The sequence below is a fragment of the Papio anubis genome, chromosome 9 (genome assembly GCF_008728515.1).
Source record: "Papio anubis isolate 15944 chromosome 9, Panubis1.0, whole genome shotgun sequence".
Lineage (NCBI taxonomy): Eukaryota > Metazoa > Chordata > Mammalia > Primates > Cercopithecidae > Papio > Papio anubis.
Window position 1 is genome coordinate 22,605,379 of NC_044984.1, and position 22,646 is coordinate 22,628,024.

Here is a 22,646-nt window from a genome sequence, read left to right on the forward strand (position 1 = left end):
GGTAATAACTTAAAGGCCAGCTCCTCGGAGGGCCTTCGCGGACCACTGGAATTATAAAAGCAATCATAACTTACTTTCTATCACATCACCCAATTTTTATACTATAGTAGTTAGCATTATATGTTATATTCTTATTGATATAGTTATTTATTTATTGTATCTCCCAGTAGAGTATAAGCTTTATGATAACAGGATACTATTATAATTTGTTTTGCTCAACACTGTATTTCTAGCATCTACAGAATAATGTCTAACACATAGTGGATACCTTTATACAGATTTATGACCACTTGTTGAATGAATAAAATAAATAAACTTAAGAACAAAGAAAAGTCCTTGGTTAGCTGATACTGTACAATTTTATGCACAAGAATAACCTTCATCAGGGTTGAATTAAAGATGATCTCAAAAACATAGAAATAAGAAAAAATACACAAAAATTACTATTTCCCCAATATTGTTTTACTCCACCCAAATGAAATAGATAAATGGCTTGAAATCAAATCATCAAAATCAAAGTAAACCATTGGGAACTATTGTCCAAATAAAGGAAAAGTAAAAGTAAACTCACTTTAGAAAAAAATGTCCTAGAAGTTTAGAGCTAAAAGTAAACTAATTACGTTTCTTCCTTCAAAAAACTTACCAAAAATTTAATTCTTTGTTTCAAAGTGAAAATCTTTGCAAAGGTGTTTTGTTTGTTTTATTATTCGCGTTTGTCAGACTACTAGTGTTACAATTTGAATAAGACTTTACTTGGTTTAATTTTTTTATGGAAATGTCACTTTCAACTGGTATTCCACTTGAAACATCTAAAAATCATTCATTGTGTTGCCTTTTAATATTCCGCCTGATGAAGAACTACTACTAAGCTATAAGCTCTAGGAGGGCAGGAATCTGTCTACTAAATACTAATGGTATTTGCTACCATTATATCTCCAGAGCTACCACATGGCAAGACAGACAACAGCCTTTGTTGAATAAGCTGAAAATAAAATGAATAAAAACTAAGTTAGTCTAAATGTATAAGGGAAGCTTCTTTCAGCAGCATTCTTATCCAGTGAAAGAGAAAAGGCAGACCTCCCCTCATCAAAAAGTTAAAAATGGCACTATTACAGCTCATGAAACGAGTATTTGTTGTTAGGTTATCCTACCTTCAAACATCTATTAATTGGTTCTTTACATTAAGAAAGAGTTTAATCAGACTTTGATAAAATTTAGCTACATATTCTTTACTGCAATATAGATATCCTTCAGAAGTTGGAATCAATTAAAATTATGTAAGGAATACTATAGTTTATTACATGACTGAGTATACATTAATTGACATCTTGTACCCTGTTAATACTGTAAGTATTCTTACCGTTTTAAATATGTTTCTGATTTATTTTGACAAGATAGTGTTGTTTTTGCTTCAGTCTCCTAAAATCCAAGCCTTGGCTTGGATTTAAGTATATCGAATGTGGAAAACTTTCCATTTTAAGGGTGACACCATCAGAGTGAATAAAATAATTAACAAGTAGCTATAGTCTTCACTACTGTTGCCCCATGGTGAATGTTTTGTTTCTGGAACATTATGAAAGAGATGTACCCATTATAATTTCTATAGTGAGTGAAAGGGTTATTCTTGTTACCTTTTTAAAAAAGTATTGCTCTGTAAAACATCTTATTAAAAAATGTTGCCTTTTAATGGAGACTGTAATTTTAGGAACTTTTTCCAAGACTATTCCATCCACTTACTTATTGTACTTGAAACATAAATCCATTATTTTAAAATATCACATGAAATCTGCTGCATTTGGAATGTAGTCAAAAATAGTTATCCCAAAACATGGCATTTTTTGCTTGTCATTCATTCCTCAAATATGCACTACATTCCAAACTTTGAGCCAACAGAATATTAGGTAGTCTATAAGGGACTGGTCAATATGTAAACAGGGAACAATACAAAACTGAGTGTGTGTGTGCTAGGGGCAGATCTAAGGACAGAGTATCTTGGAGGCAAATTATAGAAGTTCTTCATCCAGGTTTGGTAGGTCTCTCCAGTTTTAAAGGATTCTAGAGATCACCCAGTCAAACTCTGTTGAAGACAGACTGCTAAGCGTTACATAAAACACACAGGCCTTAAAGGCAGTGAGAAGTTAAGTTCAAATTTTGACTCTGCCACAACTAGAGTATGTGGTGTTTGATAATTAGTTTCTGAGTCTCAATTTATTCATATGTAAAATTAGAATTAAATGATGATGTCACAATAATTGTGTAAGAAAGATGTTTACACAGTGCCTGTAAGAAGATGTTCACTAAGTAGCAGGCAATAAATCATAATTGGCAACTTTTCAAAAATGAGTAGATGAGGAAATAAACCAAAAGTGGTAGCCCAATTGCCACAAGTGCTTGGAAGAATCAGCCCACATAACATCAAATCACTGTGGCTACACCATGCGTTCCTAGTAAATTTTACTACAAAACAGGAAAAGGTTTTAGGTTAACTGCATTACCCAACAGTCTGGAGAGTATTTAAACAAGCTTTGGAATTCATATCTACAAGAAAACAAATAATGTGTTTATAATTATTTTAATTTTAGAATCTTTATGCTTCTCAAACAAGCAATTTTTTTAAATGAATGAATGCATTTTTAAATGAGAAACATGTTGAGGAGAGTATTTTTTCCAATACAAAACCCAGATTAAATATGTAAGAGTTTAATATTTGATTAACTGTATGTTTAAAACACACATTATTAAGTACTTTAAAAAGTACAAAATATATAAAACTTCCTAATTGTTAACTGGTCTATCAATATACAGATCAATTGAGATACAGTGACCTATCCTTTTCTTCCAATCACTAGCTGTAATTACACACTGGCATGAGGACACTGGCATCATGAGACAGAGCAAGTCACTGGTTTATAGAAAATGTAGTCACTCTTTGCTTTTATAGACATTGCCAAACTTATTTTGAAAACTTATATTCTATGCACCAGCAGTCTTTCTTTAGTTCTTGTGAAATAGTTTTTATAAGAAGTGAAAACATTACTCATAAGCAACTACAGAGGAACTATAAAACAAGCTTAGTAGATTAAAAACATTAAACATTTACTTTATTTAGAAGTAAATGACTACATGTTGTGTACCTTCCTTATGGCTGACTCTTGTATTGAACAAATTCCAGATCCAACAGTTCTCTCAGAAAATAATCAACATTTCCAACCCCTTTGTAAAAATGTGCAGATATATATGTTTTAGGTTCACGCACAAATGTAATAATCACAAGATTACTATTCGCAAACCACATGATTCTTAAATCTTTACTGGATTTTAAAAGAACATGTTTGAAACAACTTTAGAGGTGTTATAAATCCTTACATATTGAAATGCTGAAATATTAGTTTCCATGTTTTAAATTTATAAAACTTACAGGATCCCTTTCTAGATTTTTTACCTAGGATCTGATTCCTATTCTAAGCCTGCTTTTTTCAAATCATCTAATGTTATTTAGACATAATTATCCCTTTCAAGCCACTGACTGACTCTATATATCTTCTATCTCAAACATTTACATGCCACCTAAAAGATTATCTACTTTAATCCACACACTGAATCTACATTGCATATGTCTTTAATTCATGAGCTCTGAAAGGCTATAGTATTGCTGAATGGATTATCTCCTTGAATCCCTTATTGGCAGTTCTAGGGGTGTTTGGTGTTTGCCTTTATAGCCCTTCTTCTAGAATACACAAAATTATAGCCTTGCAAAAGAACCATTTGCTGAATTATATCAAATGCCCCTGGCATTTTTGTTAAAAACAGATCCAACAGTTTGTGGGCCTGAATTAATGCACTGTGACCAGGGTCAGAAGAATCCATCAGAGATTCTGAGGGGAAACAAACCAGGCTCTAAAAAATTCTTGAAATAAGGCAGGTAGAGAAACTGGTCTAGAATTTTTTAAAGTGACTTGGCCAGAGAACCTCCCATACACAGCTCTGCGTTTATCAAGATAAAAACAATTGAGAGTATTTTGCATGCAGATATTTGTGTTATAATTCTACAAATAAATATTAAGTCAGCAAAATACAGATTTTGCAATTACTTTGTTGAAAAACAAATGATCTGCTCAGATTAGTTAAACCCAACATGGATCCCCAGATATTAACCTCAGGTGAGGTACCAATGCAATGACCTTCAGTGTAATGGAATTTCATGCTAGCTGAAACTGTGTGTGACTATTCGTTGCCAACTGGAGTACAGACATTGTTTCTCCCTCTGCACTCAATAACTATGAGACTCTAAAGTGTATTTCTTCACCTTTCACATTACTGTTACTCAGTGCTTCTGCTATAGATAAGGGCAAAAGTCTCTGTAAACTGACCAGTTATACTGTGTCGTTGACAAGTAAAGAAGAAACAAATAATTCCTTTGGGCAGCTAATCATTTATAGCATATATTGACTGCTGTTGGCAGAACTTTTCAGTCAAACTGTTTTGTTCTGCAAAACCAGATCGAGTGTCCTTTTCATGTGTTTGCTAGAGGATTGTTTCTAATTTAACTTTAAAACCTAATTCACATTTCCAAAGTACCAGAGCATAAAATGGCATAAATTCTAACAGGTAAAATAATCTAACATGAAAAATAACTTTATGCTCTTAGAAGTAGGTGACCTTTACTAACTCACATTGTTTCTTGAAAAATGAGATTGACTTTAAGTGGGCATGACAACTATTTATTGATAGCTAAACTCTCCAAATCAAATGCTATTCATTTTTCCTATTTTAAAAAGTCTCTCATTCTTACTTTTTGAATATTAATAGTAAGAAACACCTCTCTAAACCCTTCCAAGCTATGATTGTAATATTTGTCCAAATGCTCTGAAACGAATTCACTGATAGCAATTGAAAACAGCACTTAAAAATAGAGATCAGTCCTCACTTGGCTGTAGTATGAAATATTCAGAAAAGGGAAAAGGGCACACACACACGTACACACACACTCATTCACTCACACATCTCCTGGAACTAATTAAAAATTAAAAGGAAACTGGCTAATAGAAATGGTGGAAAAAAGTTTCCATGCACACCAAGGCTCTGTGAATACTGCAAAGGCTGGAAACATCCTAACATATGCAAAGGTTCTCTTTAAATACATTATTTTAAATTAACCTTAATAAATAATAATTCAATACATTCATATATTCAGATTTTTAAAAAAATTTTACTTATTCTTCCTCAACTAAACAAGTATAGGAGAACATAAGACTTACATCTTTATTTGCCTCAAAAAATTACTTCCAAAACAACTAAGCCATTGTTCTTGTCTGACTTCTGAAGTGGCAGGAAAACCACATTCCTGGGCCCTACATAATCTTTGTGCCTGACCCCCCAAGAACCTTTAAGTCAAATTCACTTACCCCCAGAGGGTAACACACTATTGTATCCTCTCCACTTTCTAACCACCTGTGAACAATGGATAGTAATTGCAACTGTCATGGGCAGTCAGTAGGAAAAGTAACCCAGTGCTGTTTTCCAGGTTTACTGCCAAACCTGAGTTGAACACCTAATAACCATGCCCTGAACAGAAGAAAGACCTACAGTTGCTTTTAAAATGCATCAGAAAACAGTGTTTTGAACAGAACCAGAGGACAATAACCTAACTTGTACTCTGAATGTGAAGCTTAAAAAACTCAGAATTAAAGACAGAAAACTTCTTTTGTGATTGTACTGTAGCTTCCTAAACTAACCCCCAAGGCAAGCCTGAAAGGGACAGCCGAGCTTTCCTCTAAGCTTGTCATCACTGCTGTTGCTGCTTTTAAGTTTGACTTGTGAAGGAAAATGAGGGGGGGAAAAATGTTTGTCCTCCATTGGAATGAGATCAGAAGGCTTGGAAAAAGCAGTCTTCTCTGCGCTACTGTGAGTTATTACCTAGGTCAGAGGAGAATAAAAAACCTTGGAGAATGCATCCTATGCCTCAGGGGTAAATGGACCTGCAGCCTCTGAAGATGAAGCTTCTCAGTTCTCCTTAAACTTTGTCTTCAAGCTATTTAAGGCATATCGATTCTCATTCATTTGAATTTGATTCCATTGTAGATTTTGTTTACTGAATTTATTGATTAGCACCAATTCATTTTCTCATCACCCTTTCACAAGTAATCATAGCCTAAATACATGTAATTCCAAATGAGTTGCATGAAAAGTGAAATATATAGTAAAACATTTTGCGGAAGTGTTTAGATATCCAGATGTTAATGTCATGTAGGCCAAACATTTAAGAACGATGCTCTGCCTTTCTCCAGGATACACTGATGGAGTAAAGCCTTAAGAGAGAAAATTGCTTCTCTCATTGGGAAAACACTTGCACAGACACACATATGCAAAAAAGTTATTTATACACATATTTCACATGTATAATAATATAAATCTGGTGATGTTTTAAATATATATTTAGCCTCTACCAAAAATATACACAGTAATATATAACCAATAACTAAATATTTTATACTGATGACTAAGTATCTTGACTTTCTCAAAATCCTACTGTAGAGCTCAGAATCTTAAGTGTCCTACTAGCAACAAATAGAAAACCATAGATTGCCTACCATGTTTTGAGAAAATATACTTTTAAATTAATTGAAAGGATAATTTGGTTTTATTTTATATGAGGAAATTAAATCTTCTCCCCTTGTTATTAGTAGGAGTTTATTAAGATATGAATAGTTTCACAGAACTTTTCTTAGTTGGATGTAATTGCTGATTCAAATAAAACCAAAACAAATTGCTACCCTGACTGGTACAAAACAACCTTCTATTATGCTCTCCCTATTCATCATTTCTGGTTTTAAATTCAGGTTATACTTAAACACCTATATTTCTTATATGTACAATGTACAAAATTATCTTATAAAATACAGTTTTTAACCTTGCTGTAGGTACATTCTTACTTATAAAATAAATAATTTAATTTTTTTTAAATGATGAAAATCAGAGCCTGTTAGAGGTATAGTGGGGTGATTCTGTTGAAAACAACGTATCATTTATTCCATAAGGCACAAAGAAAGAAAGAATATGAGAACCCTGCTATGTTCTCCTTTAAGACAGAAAGAAGAAACCACAAACACATAGAATGCAAGCAGCAGAAGAGGTGAGGGCAGACATACTTTATCACCATTAATATTCCTGAATATCAACTTCATTTTGGTACATTTTGGATCAAAATAATCACACTGTATTACCTTTTATTTCACCAAAGTTTCCCGATCCCATTGCAAGAAGCTTGTCTTTCCAGTCCTTTGAGAGTAGCTTTTCAATACTGGGGGTTTCTAAGTAAAGAAAAAAAGAAGTAAGCAAATCAACATGACTCTCCTTACAATGGAGCTCATTAAAAGTCTATCAGCTAAAAATAAGGCCAATCCTATCCCAGCCCCACTTTATAATGGCTTCATCAAAAAACTGATAACAGGGGTGGAAAAAAAGAATGTGTTTTGTCACCTGCTGTTTCAAAATCATTAGCTTTTTCCTCTTGCGGAACAAAGCCATACTAATTCTTTATGACAATGGGTACACATAAACCTTGCAGTTCATTGTTTTTCAATTTGGTGAACAAATTCTTGCTATAATGGATGCTTGTCAATTTCAGGGTGTTAGTCTGCAGTCAAAAAATAATTATGTTGATAAAATGCGGAGTAAAAAAAGGCAAAGAATTAGCTCTTAAATCTGCTACATGTAATTATATCCCTCTGTGTGTTTACAATTACATCCACTTTATAATATGTGTTTAACATCGTGTGGCGGTAAGCACACTGTGGTAAGATTTGCCAGTACCGCGAACATAAGCAAAAAAAAAAAAAAAAAAAAAGGTTGGTATAAAAGAAGCTTTAAAAAGATTGCAAAATCTAGAGAAGCGAGGAATGCCTATAATGGAAACCTATTATTTGTTTATTTCAGATTTGTATCATACTCTTTTACAATGCCCTGTGTTCGGACAGGGCACACACATTTTAGAAAGCAAGGTTCTGCTTTAGTCTGGTATTTGTTTCTACATATAACATAGTTTTTGACCTTTCCTTTTGTGTTGGACTTTAATGCATAAGTAAATATAAATGCTAATAAAAAAATCCCAAACATTAAACTCAGTTTCAAACAATATAATTGTATATTCTTGTCAGCACTTAGATGGGTACACAATTACAATGGCTTTCAATCCCACGATTAGCACAGCATTCACTTAGAAAATGGAATGTACTAAAAGATAAGTGTCCCAGTATGCTCCATCTAAATAACAATACCCACACTTACTATATAGATCTAAGACATACACTGCCATTCTCCACATTGGTGTTTATGTGTATTTGTGTTTGTTCAGGCATTTGTTTACCCCCTACTAGGAGCATAAAGGGGATACATGTTAACTTATCAAAGAGACCCTCTGGCCTAGAGACTATAATATTATTAGAAACTGCTTAATTTTCCCCACAGTAAAATGCATTGTAAAGAGTTTTCATCATCATGTTTAGTTAATGCTATCTACTTTTTCCAGGGTCCCCTCTTTTCAGCAGTCAGCTAGCAGAGTCAAAAAGCCTATGTGGAGTTTTCAACAAAGCAGAGGTGCCATTTTCCTTGGGAAAAAAAAATAACAATATGGAACACTTCTGTCTCACATGTCAGAAACTTGTGGAAAATAAAATGGTGAAAAGCTCTGAATGATTACTTTTTTACATAGTCTATATGTACACACATATACATATGTGCAAATATGTATATGCACTTACAACTTAATATATGCACACTTACCTATGGAATGAATTTGAAATGAATGAATGCAGTTGAAATGAGTGAACGAAAAATGAATTTTTTCCTTCAGAACAAAATACATAGCTCTATTTTTCACATTTAAGGAACTAATACTGAAGAATTTACTTTTAGTTTTTCTTAAAATATCCCAATTTCTATGTGGGATTGTTTCAGAATATTAACAGCAACTCTAGGAGTCATAACACAGAGTAAATATCTTCATATTGTAACCAGTATTTCTCTTCATTGAGGCTTTAAAAGTAACTTTGAAAAACTTCCGCAAGGACTTCCAACATTTCTACATTCCCAGTAAACAGTTTGAGAGTAAAATTATTTCTTAAACCTTATCAGAGTAGGTCAAACAAACACCACTGTTTCTTTTTTCCAGCACTCTACAAAAATTCTTGAGTAGCATGTAAACAGGGCACAGCCAATATGGTATTTGCAATAGAGTACTGTCAGTCATTAAAAGCTAACAAACCTTTGCAAAGCAGGAATGCAGCAATAGAAATCCATTGTGCACTAACAATAGGCCCCTGAACCTCCAGGCACCAAAAGCAGACCATTTTACTTTTAAGGCTATTGTCTGCAAAGTCCATGACAAAGCTTTTCCCCTGGAGCTAGACAAAATATTCACTGTAGTGTGCTCATAAAGAAACAGGAGTCTTCTGTCTCAGTTGCAGAGTTAAAGAAACAGCAGCCAGATTTCTGAAACCTGCAGAACATTCCTGGGCTCTTTATTAACTAGCATAAAGATATAAGGCTGGTAAACAGCGCCAGTTTGTTCAAGTACTTGACTTTTAAGCACACACTCCAAAAAAAAAAAAAAAAAAAGAATAACTTCTTGAAGACTAAGTTATTTTGAAAATGTAAAATCAGAAACATATCTAACTCATGGTTGTCATGTCTGTGGATGAATAAAGACACTCATACTTACAACTTGGATGAGGTATATACTTTAAATTCAGATTCAAATACATTTATTTAGCAGCCTATGTGCCAGGAACTGTGCTAGAGGTTTTTATCTGTATTCTCTCTTAGATTGTGTTATTACGCCTATGTTACGGGTTTAAAGAGATGAAGAAGCACCAGCAAAAAGAAAAAAGAGAATTGCTCTGAGGTTCCACAAAATGTAATGGGCAGAATTGAGGTCTTGAACTAAGGTTTTTTTTTTTTTTTTTCTTTTTTTTTTTTTTTCCCCTACACATTCGTAAGGCTCTTATCAACAACAAAATGATAACAATAGCTACCATTTAGAGGGCTAAGTGCTAAGCAAAGTACTAGGTCCTTTACATGTGGTATCTCAAACTTCTCACAGTAATCTGCTGAATTAGATATTGGTACATCTGTCTTACCATTTAAGAAACCAAAACTTAGGAAGTTATCATGACCTGCCCAATGTGGAGCTCAATTCTACCTATTGGATCCCAAAATCTTTGTTCTTTGCAGCACATACATTGCTATGGTTTGAATGGGTCCCCACAGAAGCATGTGTTGAAAATTTCCTCCCTAATCCAAAAGCATTGGGAGGTGAGGCCTAATGGAAGGTATTTAGGTCATAAGGGCTCCACCCTCATGACTGGATTAAGGCTGATTAGAGAAAGGCTTCAGGGTACAAGTTCCATCTGTCTCTCGTATGTCACTCACTTATTCTTCTGCTTTCCACCATGGGATGGTGCAGCAAGAAGGCCCTCACCAGATGCTAGCACCTTGAGGTTGGACTTCTCAGTCTCCAGAACTGTGACAAATAAATTTCTTTTCTTTATAAATCATTCAGTCTGTGTTATTCTCTTATGGCAACACAAAACTAACACACATGCACACACACACACACGCACACATGCATACAATCTCCCTCATTTCATCTATAAAACAGTCCTGGATAGTAGGAAAAACAATTCTTACTAACTCCTTTGGATGGGTGAAGTAAAAACCTGATAAACATTCTAGGGTAACACATATGTATGAGCAGCAACTATGGAATTAAAAGGTAGGCTTTTTTACAGTTTTTGTTTTCAGGGTGTGGTCCAATTACATGCCTTGCCATCTAGGATTCTGGATAATTTAGTGACAACCTATGAGTATATAGCAGAGATATACAATGAAATGATTCTTTTTACTTATATAGTAGAAGGAATATTGGGCTATAACTCAAACAACCTGGGTTCTCTCCAAAACAGTGACACTGGCTAGATGGGGGGCCTGTGGGGGTGAGGAGGGAAGGGGATCATAAAGACATCATTTCACCCACTTCACCCCTCTGTCTGAATTTCTGTAAAGCAAAGAGCTTCAAAAAATCCACATTCAATACTCTACCAACTGCTACAATTTCCATTGGTAGTTCTTGAAATAACAGTAAGAAATGATCTCATAACAATGAGCACAAAGAATGGACATGTAGCAGTGATTAAATTTCTCTGAAAATGGTAAAGATACAGTAGAAAATTCATGTTTCAAAATGTAAAGGACCAAATGGCAGAAGCCCAATATTTACAATACATCTGTTTGTTAATGTATGAATATGAGTAAAGTGAAATTTGACACAATTATGTAAGTGCTGCTTCACTGCTTATGGAGTGAATAGATAGTACTTATCTATTAAATATTTAATTTTCTAAAATAAGATTTAAAAAATGCACAAACATAGAATCGCATTTTGTACTATGAATATGGTATGTAGGGTGCCTAGTTATTTGCAAATGTTCAAACTCTGGAATTTCCTTTAATTTTTTAAAATTTTTGTGGGTACACAGTAGGTGTATATATTTATGAGTTTCATTTATTTTCATGTTAAGATGTATCATGTTTTTTCACTTAACTCTACAAGATTCTCCCAAAAATTCCTTCTCCTGAGAGTTCATTCTCCCAAGCACTGGAATATCATGATTACCTTCAAAGTAAGAACTAGAGCTCCTTATATTAAAATAAGTGTGAGTTAATAATTATTATTTGCATAGCATTTCCATTTACAGAATGCTGCCAGATACAATTTTGTCAGTGGCATATATAATTGTTATATCCATTTTACAGATGAGGAAACTAAGGCTCAGAAGGATGCTTTGCCCAACATCAGCTCATCAGTAAGTAGAGTAGATGGAATACAAAACCAGGTTTTCTTAATTTAAGGATCTGTCTCTTTAGCGGAAAGGTAAATGCATATATTTTAAAAGAGAAAATAAAATAAAGTTAGGAAATAAGCTATAATATAAATTAGAAATAAAATATACCCTTCATCATCAACATACTAATATTAAGATGAGCCTAACTGGATTACTATTGTTTCTTTCTGCCAACAGGACCCTTCTGATACATGTGCTTGCTTTTCCCTTCTCACCCTTGCCTCTTTTGCTCACATATGCTACTTCACATCAATGCCTATGGCAATCCCCACCAGTGAATGGCCCCCCCAACTGTGCCAGCCATTGTTACAACAGCATCCTGCCTCTTTAGGGCCTGTTCATTCCCTATAACTCTCACTCCTTTTTCCCTTCAGTGCCAAACACTCTTAAGACCGACTCCCTCATCTGGAACAATGAGACTTAGAGACTCATGCCAACATATTGTAATTCTCCAGCAAGCTGCCAGTGCCAAGAATTAAACCACATTCGCTCCAGTGCAGTAGCTTTACACACAAGCTCAGGTATTTGCTTTGTGTTTATGTAGGCTTTTTTTTTTCCTTAATCTCCCTTCAGCTGCTGTGGCAGAGCTCACTGAATACTCGAACAAGCAAAAAGTACGTTATGCATAATATTTGACTTTTAAACAAAGTTGAAGGAGTTAGGTCATACCAAACCTATCACTGTTTATACTTTAATTTTGTAGCTGAAACTAAGCTGTTATTCTTGACATGTGATAGTGTACACATTGAGGAATGGAAGTTGTCTTTTGGAGGGAACTAGATTTCAAAATATACCAGTATCTCCTTCAAAGCAAAAAGGTAAAAGCATATGTAGACTATTTATGTCATAAAATAAGAATTGTAGAGCTGAAAAGGTCTTTATACATCATTTAGATAAGCATTTCATAAAAGCAATTGAGGAAAACATATATCTGACATAAATGGAACATAAATGGTTTGGCTACTTAAAACTAAAATGACATAAACATTCGATTGCCATGCAAATCTAATTAACACTAAACAAATTTATATTTCTTCTTTACAAGATTTAGATCATTTTGTGTACTAACAGATTGGCAATTTTTAAGCTAGTTACAGATTACATAGTATTTTTAATATATTTGACCAAGGAAATTAGTGTTGGGAGATGACTGTGTGTATGGCTCAATACAATTTGGGTAATAACTGGTTTAGACCAAACTTTTCATTTTACAGGCTAAAAAAGTACAAATTAGAGATGCTAAATAACTTGGCTAATATCACAAACCTATATAAAGATAAAGGCAGAATTTGCAGTCCAATTTCCAGTTCAGCGTTCTTGACAGCATATTACATACTACCACAAAGTTTTTTAAATAGACGGTCAAACTCTTGAAAAATGAAATTGTAGTTCTGTTTTATTCACTTCGTCTATCTTAAATTAGTAATTATTTGATAGGGGGTACTGGAAGCTAATCTGTGTTAGAGCTAGGTATTATTAACTCGATAATCTCTCTTTAAATTAGGTACTATTAACTTGATGTTCTACTCTTGGAAGCTTTCATCTGGTAGTCCCATGAAACAGAAGAATAAACACAAGTTAGTGCATTTACTTAACCAAATTTATTTTTCTTCAAAAGGCTAATTACAAGTTCATATGTTGCTATTTATTAAGTTACTTATAATAAAATTATTTTTGAGGGGAAGATTGAGCTAAATCTGGAAATCATATATCAGTAAGAGTTCAATTCATGTTGACAATAGCTGCATATCTACACAATATTAGGAAGCAAATATTAAACAGCACAGTGTAAGTAATACTGACTTTTACATATCTGGAAAGCTGTTTATACACTAAAAACCAGATGGCCCCATAAGAGTCCCCTTAGTCAAGTATTACAGCTAGTCTGCCACTGGAAATACCAAGCTCTTCTAGGAAATATTAAAAAAATAAGCTGGACACAGTGGTGGGTCTACAGTCCCAGCTACTCAGGAGGCTGAGACAAGAAGATTGCTTCAGGCCAAGAGCTTGAGGCTGTAATGCACTTTGATTGCACCTGTGAATAGCCACCACACTCCTGCCTGGGCAACATAGCAAGACTCCTCCCTCCAAAAAACTCATAATATAACACATACCACAACAAACAATAGAAACACACAAGAAATTCCATAGCATTAAGATTTAGATAAGCCTCATTTTTATATGTGATTGTCCTGAAGTGAATTAAGCTCTGGAAATACTTTACGTTTAGTATTGCCAAAATATTTGTTTGTTTCCGCTTGAAAGTTAATGAGAGCTTGTTAATACAAAAAAAAAAAAAAAAAAAAGTCTCTGGCTGACTCAAGTTTTACAATTTTTAATGTGGAGTTTTAGAAAAATGTAATGTAAGACTTAAATCATTAGTCATAGGCTTAAATTTTCTTGTTGCTTCAGCTGAACCTGCTCAATTATAATCGGTGTTATATCACATTTTAGAAGAATGTCTTTTATCACATGATTATGCCATAATCAATACGGTATCATTACTACATATCAATAACCTTAGGTTTACTCCTCACAAGACATATTTTCTACACAAAAATCTCCATTAAAAGATAGGCATTATTCATATGTGATAGAATAATCATGGTTTCATCCACTCCATCATTCACAAAGTAACTGCATTTTCTTACATAGACTACAACTCTTTGTTTTGTTCTTAGTTCAAATATTAAATCCCAGTAAAATGCATTTCAACAAGAAATTGAAGAGCTAATACTCATGAACAAAATGCATACTGATATTGATTTCCAGATTTAGCTCGATCTTCCTTTATGTTTTACTACTAAATATTTACAATGATAATGTAATGTCACAATGTCACATATAACCCGACTCCATCACTTATTTTTTTTTTAAATTTTTATTTATTTATTTTTTTGAGACGGAGTCTCGCTCTGTCGCCCAGGCTGGAGTGCAGTGGCGCGATCTCAGCTCACTGCAAGCTCCGCCTCCTGGATTCACGTCATTCTCCTGCCTCAGCCTCCCGAGTAGCTGGGACTACAGGCGCCCGCCACCTCGCCCGGCTAGTTTTTTGTATTTTTTTTAGTCGAGACGGGGTTTCACCGTGTTAGCCAGGATGGTCTTGATCTTTAGACCTCGTGATCCGCCCGTCTCGGCCTCCCAAAGTGCTGGGATTACAGGCTTGAGCCACCGCGCCTGGCCACTTATTAAGTTTTGTGCCCTTTGGCAAGTAATGTAATCTCTCTATGCTTCCATTCACTTAACCTGCAAAAGAGGCCAATAACAGCATTTACTTCATATGGTTGTTGTGAGAAGTCAATGAGATAATTTATGTAACACCCTTAAAACAGTGCCAGGCACATAGTGACACCCAAAAATGTTGACTAACATTACAACTACAACTTACTCTAAAACAACCTAAGAAAATAATTAAAAAAAAAAAATCAAGTAAAATACATTTCACCTTGCCTGTCACGAAAACTATCCCAAAATCAAAAGTTTCATCAAAGAGTGATAGGTCTACTTGTACCCATTTTTATGATAGTAACAACCTACTATTAACGTATTTGGTTATCTACTATTCCTTTGACTTCTACGGTTTGATCATATCAATAAAGATGATAAAGGAATGTAGTAAGTATGAATGACTGGGGAGGTGTCATTTCTATTAAGTTAATGTATAAAATGCCCGTAAACAGCACAAATACAAAATTGCTCAATTAATCTTTGCCTTTTTTTTTTTTTTTTTTGACAGTTGTCTTTCTAACTTCCCAAAGGTTCTATTAGGTCCTCAACAATATCTAAAGCTTTTAAGCCAGCGCTGTTGACAAGTGAAAGAGAACAACAAATAGCTTTGTAGTGCTCTTTCCCAGGGTCATTCAACCAATGGTAATAGTTATTATTTTTATATATTAGCACTGAGCCCTGTCCTCTATCATGGCTAACTCACCCAACCTCCTGACAGCAAAAACATTTTAACTTTTAATAAAAATGGGAGAGTGCAGCACTCTTGTGTAAGGCTCTTTCAGTAAAGTGCACAGCTAATGAATATTGTCCATTTGGATTCAAATAATTTATGATGTCAGCAGAGTGTGGGTGGGGAGACGTGAATCAAATCTAGCTATTAGTTACAACGAGAAGGGTGAAAGTGGAGAATAGGAGGGTTACTAAGGCGAGAGGAGCAGAATGAAAAAGCAAAAACAACTTGATAAAATATTGGGAGGAAAAATATTTATGATGCATCCATAACAGTCCACTTACAAAAATTAAAATATTTCCTACAAAAGATTTTCATGACTATTTTTGTTGTCCATCCATCAAATGACCAACTTTCTTACAGACTAATTGTAATAACTCTGTTATTTTCCATATATTCCATTTGAAATAGTATTTTCTCAACTGGGTACATGTGAGATAGAACAAAAAAATAGAAAAGAATACTGTAAGAACTATAAGCTATACATTATGGCATAAAGTATATCAGAATCAGGCATTTAAAAACAAAGTTAAATTCACAAGGCAAATTTATAAAGAAACTGAGGAAAAACTTAAGATATCTTAAACATGTTGCAGCTTAGTAAAGATAAAAGTGCATAGTTCTGAGCAACTTATATATGCCTCCTGACATATTTAAGAAAAAACTACCTAAATATGTATTTGAATTATAAATGAAGCAATTATCCTACTATAAAAAGTCAATTCACATAGTCACTTTGTGTAACTGGATGTCTAGACCATGTTGAGAACAAAAATTAATATTTGCAGAATTTTGTTGTTATTCAAAATTGTGAAAGTGGGTGGTAGAGATAAAGAAGATGCAAAATGTATAGAAATAGAAAACCATTTAACATATATTAGAATAAGAATTTCAGTACTTAAAAAATATGACAGAATGTTTTACCACTGGAAGTGAGAATTAAAGCACATACAGCCTGATAAACCACTACACACCCTGAATCTTCTCCATCACAACATATGTGAAAACAAATTACAATCTCAGCCTGCCAGATGCCTGAAAAGATATGAACAATAAAAGGTGACATGATTCATATGATAAATCAAAGATTGTGATATGCAGGTAGTTGACTAGTTGAGCTGAAAAGCTAGTTATAATTCAAGTTATGTTTGTGCCCAACATATGTAACCAGATTTTAAAATTAAAGAAAACCCTCTTATCGCTTTTAAAATAATAATGTATTAAAATTTGTATATACATATATAGCCTTCTCAACCAAAGTAGTCCATCTGCCTTAACGATTTGTTGTTATATGATCTCTTACAACCTTTCATGAATTTCATATTTTTGTCATTTTCAGAGCAAATTTAGGTAAGAAAATACAATAGCTGGCCGGGTGCGGTGGCTCGCCTGTAATCCCATACTGGGAGGCCGAGACGGGCTGGATCAATTTAGGTCAGGAGATCGAGACCATCCTGGCAAACACGGGTGAACCAGTCTCACTAAAAATAAATGACAAAACCAGCCGGCTTAGGTGGCGGGCTTCGTAGTCCCAGCCAGTCGAGGCTGAGGCAGGAGAATGGCGGAATCCAGGAGGCATGGAGCTTGCAGTGAGCCGAGATCGCCACTGCAAAATCGCCAGCCTGGCGCATAGAGCCAGACCTCAGCCTCAAAAAAAAAAAAAAAAAAAAGAAAATACAATAGCTTTATTTGCAAAAGGGCGTTTAATGTTCACAAACTTCGATACAATCTAATCAACAATGAAACTTGCAGTCATGTGTTAGCTATGATGCTGCTGTGAAGTCAAAAGTGTAAAACAGAAAAAAAAAAAAAAAAAGCTCATAGAGTTTTCCTTGAAGAAGTATATTTGCTATTAGAGGGAATAAGTGAAATAAGATAAAAAAAGAAGCAAACAAACAGCAACAATAAATAATTAAAAGAAGCCTGGATACTTAGAAAAAGAGAAAAGCAGAGTGTGGAGTTTTACTTTTCCTGTATCACCAGAGACTTCCCATTCTTAATGATAAAGGCAGTGGGTATAAAATTAGGTATGTATAACCTATTGAAATATTAATTTAATTTCTGAACTTTATGAAAAGTATTATCTTTTCTTTTAATGGCATAAAGTACCATTAGAACTATTAGACTACTTTAAAAATTAAAATACACTTTATTTATGGATACTGCCATCTTCATTTGGCACAGTTCACACAAACATGCATGCTCACATACACAGACACAAAGGATCAAGAGGCATCATATCCTATTTGTGTATTCATTCATTTATCTAACAGTCATTGGGTAAGCCCCTACTATGGCACTGTGATAAGAACAAAGACATGGCCTCTGAACCTTATGGAAACTCACCATCTCCTGAGGAAGATATACCAATTGTGACCATCACTAAAACCATTTATTCAAATTGCTATAGTGTCACTGAGTTGTTTTCCAAATGTTTCATTTATTGAGGCAAAATTAGAGCTAATGATGCCTTACTTGAATTATTAAATTAGTGAATAGTAAATAAATGTGCAGACAGACTTTTCCAAATGCCACTATAGCAGTATTCCCACAAAGTAAAAGTTCTAAAGTAATCTTCTGGTCATCGTTAAACCTGCTATAAAAATTTCTACTAGGCAACCAAAAATGGGAGCAATTTCTCATCTTGTCTATAATGAGGAAAATAATTGAATCACATAAGCAATATAAAGTTAAATTTAAACTATATGGATAAGAATAGCAGAGACTATTAGTTCAACACACAATATATACTACATATTTTTCCAGGCATGAAGGATATTATCAAGAGCAAAATAGAATTGAACCCTACCCACCTAAAGTTCAAAATCATAGGAGGCTTTCTTAAAATGCAAAATTCCAGGGCCATCAGAGAGTATGGTTCATTATATTTTGTTTGAATCCCAGGAATATGAACTTTTCTAAGACCTGAGGTAATTCCTTGATGAAAACACTGACTTGGGTTATTAAAATATGGATAAAAGCATCACAACAAATGTTTAAAATTTGAATTAAAATGACTAAGATGTGAAAGAGTGAAATCTACTGAATTCTTCTAAGGAAGTTAAAAGAATTTTACTAACACCTCACTATCATGAGTTAAATATTAAATATTATCAACAAAAAATCCAAATATATTCCAATATATTTGCTGTTTTACAACTTCATGAAATGTAACATTTTTAATACAAGAAAAAAAGCCAAAGTAAAATGCAGTAAAAACTACTAAGGAGATAATACTGTACATATATTATCTATTATATAGGAGAAAATGAAGAAAATGATTTACTGATTATTTTGATCAAAGATTTTACATAACTCTTAAGGAGATTATGAATCATGTGACCACATATTAGAAACACTTGTAATCCCAGCACTTGGGAAGCCAAGGCAAGAGACTCTCTCGAGCCCAGAAGTTCAAGAATAGCCTGGGCAAAATTGTGAGACCTCGTCTCTACCAAAACCAAAACTAGCTGGGCATGGTTGTGAGTGCCTGTAGTCTCTGCTATTTGGGAGGCTGAGGTGGGAGAATCATTTGAACCTGGTAGGTAGAGGCCGCCGTGAGCCAAGATTGTACCACTGCACTCCAGCCTGGGCAAGAATGGACCTTGTCTCAAAAAAACAGAAACACACACATATATATTTTCATCAACATAATGCACTATACACATAAAAGGCATACAATATGGTTATGTAAGTTGCAAACAGAAAAGAGAAACTCCTGAGATGTCAGCCAAATGACCAGAACATCGTCTCTGAATTGTTAAGAACTGAGGTGAAGTAAGTTCAGAGAAGAATGGTAGAATCATGTTACAAGTAATTTGATGAATCAGAGAAGAACAAATGAGATAATGTCCTCTTTATTCAGAAAATTCCCTGTGCGAACTCTTTAAGGGAATGGCAGGACCAGAAACTATGAATCCTGGAAAGGGTGGCATGGTAGAAAATAAAATAGTCTACATACCTTGAATATAACTAACAGGGATTTCTACAGGACAACAACATTTTGAATCATTATTCCTTCTATGTTCTTAAAAACATCAGTGAGTAATGTCCATAAAATCATGTCTCACATCTAGTAACTGAGAGGAAAACATGATATATAAATATTTGAAAGGATAATGAAATATGGGGAAGGTAAGAGAAAGATTATTGTTGAATATTATTTCTCCTGCACTGATCTTTTCAGAAGTAAATGTTGAACATCTTCACTCTTTTATATATACATATATAAATTTATATAATTACACATATATAATTATATATATATATAAAATAAATGATCAGGATATAGATCTGTAGATATATATCACTTAAATCTTTCTCTTTCACACACATGTGTATTTAGTATCGTTAATGTATAATATTTACATAAAATTTGAACTCAACCCCTCATTACGAATGTATCTGAAGAAAAATAGCAGGAGGTGTAGGGGGCGCTCCAAGGATGCTCACCATACTATGCCATGGATTCCATGCTTTCCTAATGAGTCACCCATTTAAAAGAATGGCATTTTAAAAGGTAGAAAAATGCTTACTTACAACATTCTAGGGGTTTTTGTGAAGTGCAATGAAACATAAGCAGCTAAAAAATTAAGGTATAGATTAGTATTTCATCTCATAGGGATAGATGAGTCCAATAAAATAAGAGACCACCCAATTTTCTGACCTAGGGGTCAGAGAGCAAGCTTTTACAAACTAGAAAATGGTCTTTTTTAAAGCCTTGAAGGTCTGTGTTCCACATGTCAGAAACTCAAAGGTGTTTATACCTCTGGGAATCTTCTCTAAGGTATAAAACAAAACAAAACAAAACAAAACAAAACAAAAACCCAAGAACCTGCTATGGCAGTTTTGTCTCAGCAAAACAGGGTCCCTTTACAGAACAATTAGATCTCTCACCCAAAGTGAACACCAGGATAAATATGAAAGTTTCAAAAAAACTTCACTGGCCTCAACTAATTGGAAAAAGTCTCCCAATTCTTCAAAGGAGATGATTTCAATGAAACATTGCTAATAATTAGGATAAATTAGAAACAAATATTTGAATCATTCTTACAAATTACAGTGTTCCAATAATAAGAGTTGAGATCTTCAATGAAATTACAAGCATTCTAACTTGAAATTCCAGCTACAGTAGCTGCTCATCACCTAGTTGCATTTTTTTTTTTTTTTTTAACAAGGCAAATATTTTCACTTAAGAAATCTGGGAAGTGAAACAGGTAAGTCATTGCAATAAATTTATAATCATCAAAATTGATCTTTATTACTTGACAGGGATCAACACTGAAAGGCATATTATCTACTCAAAACATACGTTTATGAGATTAAAAATAAAATGTTTCATTTCTAAAGAAAGAAACAAAAATGCCATTGTTCCCTGGTAGTTACCAAAGAACAAAAGAGAAATTACTTCGTATAATGAGGGTATTAAATTCTTCATAAGAAAACTTCCCAAATGTTTAAATTACATTAAAGTAGATACATAATCTAACAAGTTTTCCTATCACAGAGTGGGTGTCAATGTATTATTTTAGTCCATAATTCTAGACATAAAACTTGGGTTATTTATTTTTCTCTCTTTTTTTTTTCTTAGCAAATTGTTCAGCTTATAGAGTAGCACCCTCAGAAATTATGAAGCAGCAAAAGCAAATCTCCAAACATGTGAAGAGTTCTGTGCCAAATGAAGGTGTTTAAAAACTAAACCCAGCACTTTTTAAAGTACCTGATTTGAGCTTAATTGAATCTCTTGTTTCCATACATATTTTGGCCTTTCTGTTGTTGATGTGACATATAAAATGCTTAAAAAATAATGATCAGTGAAGTTTCACAGCATGGAAGGGAAAAAAAATGAGGGGAAAAAGTTTATTTCGCACTATTTGAATTACCTGTAGGTAGTTCTCTATGGGGCTACTACCAAATCCTTTAAGCCCACCAGCTCTTACCTACATTAAATTAATGAGGCATCTCAAACATTCATTCTTCACCAGCAGCTCTAGGCTCTCCAGTTGGACACCTACAATTTACTAAATTACAAACAGTGACCTAAGGGAGACATCTGTTTGTTATATACAATATTGTAATACAAAATAAACTAGAAGAATATTTGAGAAATTAAGATGATAAGATACATGTTGAACTGTATTTTCTGGGGTTAATAGGGGCCGGTCTACAACTCTGTGATCTTCTCTTTACCATTGTAAGTTCCTGTTTTCCCATCAGGAAGTAAAGGTCTCTGAAGATCAACATTATGAAATACAATACTTATGAACAATCCAATACTAAGAGGTCTCTATTATGCCATGATACTCACTACCTCCATACAATACTTTTATTAAGCCTAAATACATTCAGCTTGATTATAATCAATTTTTTTATAAGACCACCTTCTTACTAATGCTCATAACACTTGGCTCCCAGGGATGTACTTATAATGAGATGGCCGGGTGTATTTTCCATTAAAGGCCTCTGTTGGAGTTTCTATAGTGCTTTTTTTCATATATTTCAAGTTAAATGCTCCCTCTTTTTTTTTTTTTTTGCCTCACAATAACCACTCACTTTTCAATGATTAATTTTCTATCAAAAAACAATTTGCTTCATTTTCCTTTGTCCTGTCATGTTTTCAGAACCACCTCTTTCTGTTTCCCCTATCCATGGCAGAGACTGACCTCTTCCCTCCCACCAGACCACCACTTTCTAGTCCCCAAATTGTTTCTAATGATGTATAGTCAAAGATATTTAGGAGCACCCCCTTACCCCACCCACCCAAAGCAGGCGACTACTACTCAATTAAC

General features: G+C 34.0%; 1 protein-coding gene across 23 annotated transcripts in view; it reads right to left on the bottom strand.

The window, feature by feature from the left end:
- Positions 1 to 22,646, bottom strand: part of SOX5 (SRY-box transcription factor 5) — a 1,038,891-nt gene that overhangs the window by 217,411 nt on the left and 798,834 nt on the right. For all 23 annotated transcript variants that reach the window (XM_009180371.4, XM_021923251.2, XM_021923253.2 and 20 more), the window contains one exon: positions 7,224 to 7,310. In XM_009180371.4, the coding sequence (XP_009178635.1) occupies positions 7,224 to 7,310 (87 nt within the window). The remainder of the gene's footprint in view (positions 1 to 7,223; positions 7,311 to 22,646) is intronic.